This window comes from Temnothorax curvispinosus, unplaced genomic scaffold (assembly GCF_003070985.1).
Source record: "Temnothorax curvispinosus isolate PA1 unplaced genomic scaffold, ASM307098v1 QBEX01011856.1, whole genome shotgun sequence".
NCBI classification, from domain to species: domain Eukaryota; kingdom Metazoa; phylum Arthropoda; class Insecta; order Hymenoptera; family Formicidae; genus Temnothorax; species Temnothorax curvispinosus.
This window is the reverse complement of record NW_020221636.1, coordinates 839,837-849,974: the sequence shown is the minus strand read 5'-3', so window position 1 is coordinate 849,974 and position 10,138 is coordinate 839,837. Positions and strand designations below refer to the sequence as shown.

The 10,138-nt window shown below is 42.5% G+C and overlaps 1 protein-coding gene across 1 annotated transcript in view; it reads right to left on the bottom strand.

Moving 5' to 3' along the window:
* The window catches only part of LOC112461880 (homeobox protein OTX1-like), a 68,502-nt gene that overhangs the window by 5,487 nt on the left and 52,877 nt on the right, over positions 1-10,138 (bottom strand). Inside the window, exons 3-4 of the mRNA XM_025027288.1 lie at positions 6,930-7,037; positions 1,305-1,459 (exon numbers count right to left, since the gene is read on the bottom strand). Of these exons, the coding sequence (XP_024883056.1) occupies positions 1,305-1,459; positions 6,930-7,037 (263 nt within the window). The remainder of the gene's footprint in view (positions 1-1,304; positions 1,460-6,929; positions 7,038-10,138) is intronic.

Sequence of the window (10,138 nt, the reverse complement as noted above, 5' to 3'; positions counted from 1 at the left end):
GTGTGTGTGTGTGTGTGTGTGTGTGTGTGTGTGTGTGTGTGTGTGTGCGCGTGCGTGCGTGCGTGTGCGTGCGCGGTACACCCTTTTGCAGTTGCGTCGCCATTCACGGCGGCTTAACTTCACGTGGAAACTTCACTTCCCCGGGCTAAATTTCCACGCTTCTGTCCTATATATTTCACGATTCCCGGTAGAACGCCAGTTACGATGCTGCGATATCCGCGCGCAGTGACTCAAACGGACTCAGATAACAGGCAAACGCGCTGGACTACGAACAAGATCTATTGAGGAAGAAAGCTTTAGAGAGAGCTTTAAAAGAGATATTTAAAATCCACGTATATATACCTATATACATTGAAGAAATGTTAATCAATTGGTGTCTCTAGATTTCAAACTAACGAATTTGCGTGATATTGACGAGTGTACTAGCATGACGAATGTATCTACAGGAGAAATTTATTTTAACGAGAACTGGACAAAGAAACAGTCTAATTCTTGATAAATATCTCTCATTAAGTCCACGTTCGATATTTTACTTGACAATTTGGGACCTCCTCCCATTCCTAATTATAAAGATCACACAATTATAGGAGTCTAATGAGTCTATTAATATGGAAATGTAACATAACACGAGTCTAAATAAATGTTCATCTTCAACTCGCGTATCGCGAGACTTTTCTTGAAAATTGCATGTAAATAGCGGAGGTCGGGCGCAGTCGAGGCTCGGTATTCGAGACACGAACTCAAGATCCGCGCGCGATCGTGACTCGGTAACGTCCCGTCGTGAAATAAAGATGTCACGGGAACCGCAATAAAAGCGTCAACGAGCTCGTCGGCACATCTATCAATGTACGAGACGCGGGGTTGGGACAATGGCGAAATGGAACGACGTATAAGGGCGCGAACGTCGCGCTGTGTAAATATCTTAAATCTCGTCCGCGATTGCCGAAGCACGAAACGCGCTCCCGTCCGCCTCTCTCTCTCTCTCGCTCCCTCTCCTGCTTCTCTTCCCCGTCTTCTCGTTTTCGTCGCGTACCGCAGCGTTTTACATTTTGTGCAATTTGACGCGCAAAGAATGTAATGACTTTAAATGTCAAGTTAATATACCGTAGGCGAAATTGACGATAGCAATCTCGGATTACTCGCCAAAGAGCGCGATTTATTCACCGAAAGTTCAGAAGACTTAATTTTCCGTCTGCCTCCACGATTATTTCTATATATTGTTGACAGCGATATTTTAGAAGCTGTAAAATCTCTCTCTGCGGGCAGGACGAAAAAGAAGGAAAAAAGAAGAAAAAAATAATTACCTGGACTCGCGACTCCGGCAGGTTGATCTTGAGGGCAACCTCCTCTCGCATAAAGATGTCCGGATATCTCGTTTTCGAGAATAGCCCCTCCAGCACATCCAGTTGAGCTCTAGTGAAGGTCGTCCTCTCGCGACGTTGTTTGCGTTGATTCATTCCTGCAACATGAGCGAAGGGAGCGCTCGTTATTAATTGTGGCGTTTCATAAATCTCAGAAATTTTCTTTCGTCGTGCACTGATCCCCGTTGCGATCTCAAAATTATTCTTCACAGCGTTCAAAAAAAGCAATGAAAGATTGATATCTAATCTGAGCGTTTTAATCCGTTAAATCAATCGATGATTTCGTAATACGGTTTTAGATGCTTTTCATAAAATGCGCGGGAAATCAAAAGAAACGAAGGTTGTAACCGCCAGAGAATTGTACGCCGTTATCGTGAGAGCGGCTTCGATATTGAGTCTTCAATACATTCACGTGGAACGACCATCGATACGACGTCTTCAAATATGGAACGTTTGCGACATCGGTGTCTTGTACGAAGACGGGGGTTGCTACCCCGCGCGCACAGGGCGGCAAAGGGGGGTTTGACGAGGAGGGGTGTGAGCGTTGCGAGGTCGCGATAGCGTAATTTTGAACAGCTCCCCTTCCCCCCTTCGGTTCACCCCATGCTACCTTCCTCGTGCCATCGAGCCTCGCTTGGCTCGTTTCGGGACCCACGTAATCCGCTTATGAGGGGGTCACGGGGGTGCCGGTGAGGGGAATGGAGGGAGGGTATACACCCCGGAATACACGAGCATCCAGAGGACCGAAGTCGCGGTACGCTCCCAGCTGCCGCTGAAAACGACGACGCTGGGCCCTCGGCGGGCACGCCACGCCGCGCCGGTGAGTGTACCCGGCGCGTCCTCGTCGCGAACCAATAAAAAAGAGCGACTGGAAAACTGCGCCTCGCCAGTGTCTTCGGGTTGGAAGCCGGATCGTAAAGTCGCAGGCGGAATGGTGGAATCCGGAGACCGGGTCGTGAAGTATTTTTATGCGCCGAATTTTCAAGCTCGTCGTTCCGTGCGGAGAACTCGCGGTGTTAATGAGGGAAGAAAAGGAAGAAAAGAAGAAAGCAGAAGTACTCGATCAAGATGCGTTCTAATCTGCACGGGTCTCGAACCTGCGAGATTTTTTTTCAAAGCAAAAGTTTTATCCGATTTCACAGCCCGCGAATGACCGACGGTCATACGAGTTGAATAATTGAGAGAATAGGGTCATTCACGGAAGATTGGCGAAGCCCCGCCTCGTAAAGTAGGTATATGTCTGTAATCGTCCCGTTAAGACTTGGGAGACACGCGAGGCAGCTGTTTACGAGACGATCGATGCTTTCTCTTTCTCCTCTTCCATATTCCTCTTATCCGCCATACTTGAAAGCCCACCGCTCACCGTAGCACAATAAAGAAAAAAAGACGCATCGTCGCGATGCAAAAAAGGAGAAAGTCCGCGTCAGCGGGGAAAGATATGATGCAGAACAAAAAGCGGGACAGCGATTTAAAGACGCGAATAGCAGAAAAAAGTGGCTCCCGAAGTAACTCCTAGAAACTGCGTATAAACGTGGTGAACCATGGCAAAAACAAATAATAACGAAGAATGACTGGAATAAGTGACTGATTGAGTACCAGGACAGCAAGAAATTTAATTAAATGGCTATATAATAATTGAAGAAATTAAATTAACTCTAATCTGTACTCTATATCTAGTACATATAATATGATACAGTGTTCAAATAATTATCACAAAAAAGTTATTTCACGAGAAAAACGAATCGGCGAAGCTTACCACTCGTCCAATAAATATACCTAAAATTATACAACTTGGGACTCAATCGAAAGCGTTTCGACGTGAGACGATAGTTTATCAATAGGAGCAACGACGACAAAAGCGAGGTAACCGAAGCCCTGAAGGAAGGAGCGGTCCAAAAGAAGGAAACAACGTTGTATCAATCTCTTGTGGGTGCTCTTCTCGGGTTCGAAGAGAACCCAGGATAAGGAGGATGACGACGAACGACGGTACCTGCGTGATTGGCTAACGAACTGGTCGAGTGGGCTACGAGTATGGCACCGGAGTAGATCCTCGGAACAGATTGCGTCGAACTCACAATGTACAAACGCCAATGGTGGTCGGTATCACCGCCATTGCTTCGTGTGACAGACGCGACACACCCGCGATCGTTCGATCTATGATACGTATCTCGCCGCCTCCGGCACGGATCTGCCATTGATTATGGACATTGTGGAGTAAAACAATCTCGGGCCGTCACTCCCGAGATAACATGCAGCGTATCAAGAAAGTGTCTATACATTTTGTTAAAATTTCCTCAGCATTACACAATCGCAATAGTCATAAACAACTTCCATTTACTTTTGCTAGTGACTTACTTAACTCTGACTCAATATTTGTTACATGTGTTCGTCTATATTCAAGCTTACAGCGGTTGCATATAACGGTCTTAGGGTCTTACGCACACTGAATTATTCGTTGAACAAATCCCATTTGATTGGGAATCTTTACGTGTCCATAGTCACTGGATCCCGCCGCCGCGCCGTGGCGGTGGGCATGGAGAATAGCTCAGAGAGGACGCTCTGATTGTCGAGTGGGCGTCGGTGCTACTGTTAACGACGGCCTTTACCATCGCATCGGTCCGGTGAGAGAGCCGGGCACTTCTACACAGCCAAGACAATGGCTCCCCGATTATGGCCCTCCGCTCGCTTCCTTGACACGCAAGGCGCCACCGAACAAGTTCTCCAAAGCCGTATTTTGTGCACTTTATCCGACGCCTGAATATTCCAAGCACGCATTGTGATTCTAAATCGCGATGAAAAAACGAGCCTAAAATTCCCGCGACCGGGAAGAAATATGTTTTCCGTCGCTCGCTATGTTTAACACGATAACGTTGAAATATCTGTTTTCAACGAAGATGCTAACCACGTTACCATTTTTTTTAAATCTTAAAATTCTGAAAAATTGGTAAAAGTTACATATTATTTAATGACGAACGAGAGCATTTTAGAATTCATATCAACTGATTTAAATGCGCGAACAAAAAACTCTTGACAACCGTATCGTGTTTTAAAGAGAGACAGTCAGCTAAGCGACCCTAATGGATTGGCAAACACCCGCTGACTCCCGGAGTATGATTCGATTTATTATCGTCAGTGAGACGCGATACCGGGAGGGTTGATATAAGGGTTGCTCCGCCTCATTGGCCTGCAACGAGATCAGACGCGACCCTAATAGCAAATTCGTTTTGCGTTTATAGGATTCTTCCGCGCTCGTCACGTTTCGCCGTTTCGTCGTAAGTCAATGGACCGCTAACAAAATTTCACCGTAATCTCTTTCACGCAACAGTCCGACGCAACGGTGCGATCTGCCGGTGCTCTTCGCGTGTGCGTCCGAAACTCGAAACACGTTAGATAAATCTCATCGCGACCGAAAACAGAAATATTTGCTGTGGTAATCTCGCTAATTATTTATATGTGATAACTGCGATATTTAACGCTCATAATTGTGTATTTTGCAACTTGCACGTTAAAGCATAGAATAGAATATCAAGAATAACGTAACATATGTAGGAGTTAATCTTAATTGATTTCACCAACGTCATTCGAAGCTAATTAAATAAATATCCTTTCTTCGTGTATCTAAATCATATGCAGAGATCTGATGAAATATCTGATGAAATATCTGAGAAAAGAGTGGATTTATTAAACTATAGTTAGATTTAATTGACGTCAGTGAGGTGTATAATTAACACCGACTACACGACAAAGTACGCAGCGACGTGGAAATAATTAACGGCGTTCGTTGACACGTTATTACTTATTATTCCTCGATGTATCTAGACTTACGCGCCGTAAATTAATACAAATAAATGCATGTCCGATTTAGATAACGTCGAAAATCCCCGTTACTGCTGAAATACGGCGTCAGAAATTTATCTCGAGTGCAACATATTACTGATACGCCAGAGAATTGATGGTAATTAATTGCAATTACATGTAGGTATAGTCGACTGAATAATACGCGCACCAGTAAAGTTTCCACCATCGTTTAATCGCGGTTTTGTCTGGCGCGTCATTCCCGATTTAAAAAAATTTTATTTCAGGCAGACGCATTGTGTAACTCGAGACTATTTTCCCTCGTGGTTTTGCACAGGTTGACCCTTAAACCGCGGAGCGCTGGTTTTTGCCATATACCTCCATGGATGAAAAAAGTGCGCGATCATATCTCGATTTTAATAGATTTAAAGGTCACTGCACGTAACAAAGTTTTAATTGTAATTGTAAGGCCGTAAGAAAATATTGTAGACCAATCACACTCGATTATTTTTCAAGTGCGAGGAGAATAATCGACTGTGATCGGTCTATTTTCTTACGGCCTTACGATTACAACTAAAACATTGTTACGTACAATGGCCTTTACTGTAACTGTCCTAGCAGATTATTGATAAAATGAAAAAAGTATCTATACTTAAAATAGCAATTTTGCAACTGTGAATGGAATTTTAATCATTAACGATATAATGAAACGCTAGGAATCCTTAAAACGATGGATTGATAAAAATCCGTAAACAAAGAACAGAGAGTGTCGAAGAACCGTAAAATGGCGGGGTTCACCGCGGAGAACCGGATGACTACTTTGATATTCATAGAGGCGAAACGTGGATGGAGAAGACAGTGGAAGGCGGGGCACGCTCGGGCACACAGAATCGAAAATTAATTAAAAGCTAAAACGCGAATAGGCTGCTACATGGCGGTGCCAGGGGCGGAGGGCTGGATTATTGGGGGGGGGGGGGGGGGGGGGGGGGGGGGCGGGGGGGGGGGGGCGGGAGTATGGGGGGGGGGGGGCACCGTGGGATGACAGCACGTGGCGGGCGGTGACAGAAGAGGGAATTCTAAAAGGCCATCAGCTACGAAAACATTTGGCCGACTTTGCGTTTACTTACAACGTGACCACCGTGTGATCGCAATGAATCGAAGATTCGAGACAAGAAACTGAAGTGACGCGTTAGTTTCGTCAACCTTTTCGTCAACATACATTCCAATTATGAGCATTCAGCTCATTCTTTAAACATAATGATTTTAATAACGTATCTTTAATGATTTTATATTTGCTTTTATTTCCAAAAAAATCTTTAGATTAGATAAAAATTTCAAGTATAATTCGCCACTTTAGAGACAACAAAAAATTTCATATTTCTCAGCAAAAAAGTTTTATTCTGATCATAGTTTTTTCCATCAAATTTTTTCTTTGCATGTTTTTTGTATTATCGTAAAAAATAATAGACATATTTGAAATAGGCAAGGTAAAAACTTAATTCTGTATATAAATATTCTGATTCTTCAAATCATTTGCAGATCACATAGTGCATAAAATTGTAAACAGGATTCTGTTTTGAACTTGTCGCAAGTTATAGATAGCCTAAAAATATTCATTTTTGATCGACTTTAATGTCCATCGCGTATTACTTTTGTGCATCTTATTTCTATGTAGAAATTTAAGAAAGTTCTGAGATTTTTAAAAACCTTTATTTCTCTCAGTCATAGACACCACCACCATTATCATTATATATATTTTCTTCAAAATCATACCTTCGCGAATGTAGTACGGATGGTATCTCGGTATCCTGTGTTTAAACCCGTTGCCAAATTGATGGTAATTCGTTTGTTGGTTTGGTACGTAAGAAATTTGTTGATTTGCTGTGAATCAATATTGCAAGTAATGGAAAATTTTTGTTAAAAATTCTTCGGTTGTTCCGAAAAGTGCAAAGATATTTCAAGAACCACTTTAGACATCTATAATTTACGACAGAATACAGAACAAATAATAGTTACCATTTTATAACATATATCCCGACATATGTTATGTGTAATGTAATATGTATCATGTGTGTGTATTTCGTACATGTATCCCTAACAACAATAATATTCTGTATATCTATAAATATAGGATCAATGTACCTAATATACTAAGAACATCCTTATAATAATTTTATACTTTACATTCAAACAATTCAAACAAATTTTATTAACTAGACCATAAAACTGTAAATAAAATTACGTTCCAAAATCTGTCCCGAATTAAAGATCGTCTAAAGCAAATACAAAATAGATTCTTTGTTAAGCTAAAACACTTTTGTTAAACTGTTTCAGCTGCCAAGTAATTATTCATACTGCATCGACATTAGAAGAAACCGAAAGAAACTGTCATTCACAAGGAAGTTCCAGCAGGAAGAGATGCAAAGTGCAGCCGTGGCGGATAACCGTTCCCATGCGATAATCTAACGGATATGAACGGTAAGGACGTAACAGAATACCAACATGCGTCAGGGACGGGCGTGTAAGCGGATAAGTTTCGCGTTGCAACGTTCCGAGCTGTTCTCCTCGCAACGTCCACTCTTTCGAAAAGTTATTTGGTACTTATTAAGTAACGATGGCGAGCATGAATTACTAATTTCGGGAAGCACGAGGAATCGTGAGATAAAGACTTTATATATTTTATGCATCGATTTCTCACGTAGCAACGTGAGGACCGCGTGTATAACGTCAGCAAAATTTCCAAGTGTTTGCAATGTTTGCGTAAAGGAATTCCAGGCGCGTACGAGAGGAACCTGGGTAAACGCAGCCCGGATCTCTCGCGCCGTATCAATAACAGAAGACATAATTCCGATAGGACCGTCGCGCGGTAATAAAATGCGAAAGAAACGACGCGACGGAAGAAGAAGCGAGATTTCCGAGAGCGAGTGTCGATGTCCTGCCGTACGTGACATTTCACTCAGCCTCGAGTGTTTGTCTTGCAATTAGGTTTGGATTTGTGTTTGGCCTCTCCACGTCCGCCTACTCAATTTACCCGTGACACGCGCCCGCCACGGAAGCGGCTCTTTCATCGCGTTTCGCCGTTTCGCGGCTACTTGGTAACGGCGGCGAGTGTGTAGCACGTGCCCGCGCCACGTGCCGCCCTTAACCTGACGCCTAATTGAGTGATTGAAATCGTACCGAATTGACAAGCGAGGAACGAGCTGGCCTTTACCAGCAGCTATAATCGCGACGTTTGCTTCAAAATGACTGAATTAACAAATTGTACATACATTGCAATAATCTCGAGAAGTTTTTAACCCTCCAGTGGGCGCGTGGCATGTATTTTACATCCCACAGCAGTTGGCAAAAATGAGTGTTCTAGACTCATTTCAAAATAGAACCGATTATCGAAAAAATATTGAAAGTTTCAAATTGTTAATATACTTTAAGACAGAGTTGGGAACGTTACTTCGTAAAAGTAAAAAATAATCCGTTATCGTTACTAATTTTAAAAAGTAACGCTATCGTTAGTAACCGTTATCGTTACTTTTTCGCTATTATTTTATAATAGGTATTAAAATAAAATATTTGACTTTAAAATTAAATTACTTAATAATCAATATTCAAACTCGCTAAACTAGTCTTTAGTTCACTGAAAAAAAGTTTGGTTAAATTAGAATAACCTAAGGCTTGGTGAAATAGCTTCAACTAAAGGGTTTAGTGATTATTACGAAATATTTGGTTAATGTTAACCGAATTTGTTAACATTAACCAAATTTGTTAACATTAACCAAATATTTCGTCATAATCACTAAATCCTTTAGTTGAAGCTATTTCACCAAGCCTTAGGTTATTATAACCAAACCTTTTTTTCAGTGTTTCATATTACGTATACAATACCAAACTTCATTAACTGCGTAATGCGAGAAAAGATGCTAGAAGGGAATATTTCTATCCAATCAAGAATATCTAATATCTACGCGCTATTAGCGCGCTATAGCAGCTAATCTATTAAATAGGGATAACTGAAGTAACGATAAAAGTAACTGTTAAATTCGTTACCGTTACTGTAAAAATATGTAACAATGTTACCGTTACAGAAAAAAAGTAAAAATAATGGTAACACGTTACTTCTCAACTCTGCTCATAAATAATGTAGGGTGTAATTTACACCCCACGCATCCTTTTACGTCTCAAATTTTCACGCGCCCACTAGAGAGTTAATATATATCGGATCAAATGTGCCCCGTTTGTCACTAATTTTTCAAAAATAGTTTCAACAAAGACTCGTAACAATCGCAAATAAATCGCGATATCTTTCGGCAAGCGTGGTTTCAAGTCAAATATTTAGGGCGGAAATTATTCCGTCGTTGAGTATCTTCCAACGACAACGTATCTCTTAACGTTACACGACGGATACATTACGTCTCGCAACTCCGAAAGGCGCATGTCGCGTATACGAGAGCCTGGGATCAAAATCACTTGTTCCGTCGCTCCCCTTCGATTGACAATCGACGGGAGGAAATTGTCGACAACGGTGTCTTTATTCATACGCCACAACGCCGCCGCCGCCGCTGCCACCGCCGCTGTCGCTTACGACGAGCGGGAGGAAGTTAAGTGGACGGGCAATTTCTCTGTAACAACAAATAGTAGCTCGGATGGGAAAGGGCGGTAGCCACATGACGCGATTCCCACGTATCTCGCTGCATGCCACGAGTCCTGGGGAGAGGAGTCCTACGTTTGCATATCCCCTTCACGCCTCCTCGGGCAAAACCTTTTGCCCGAAGCTATCGTTCTTTCGTCGATCAGGGTGCGATCATACCTCCGCCTGCCTGCGCGCGATTGCATAACAAAATAAACACCGACGCGCGACTTTAAATTAACGTCGTGTCGAGCGACATGAAATAGCCCTTTTCCGTCCACGCGTTGTCGTTGACGGACGTCACGTGAATTAATTCGCGAGAAATGTCTGCCACACGATAACTCCACAATCTAATTATCAT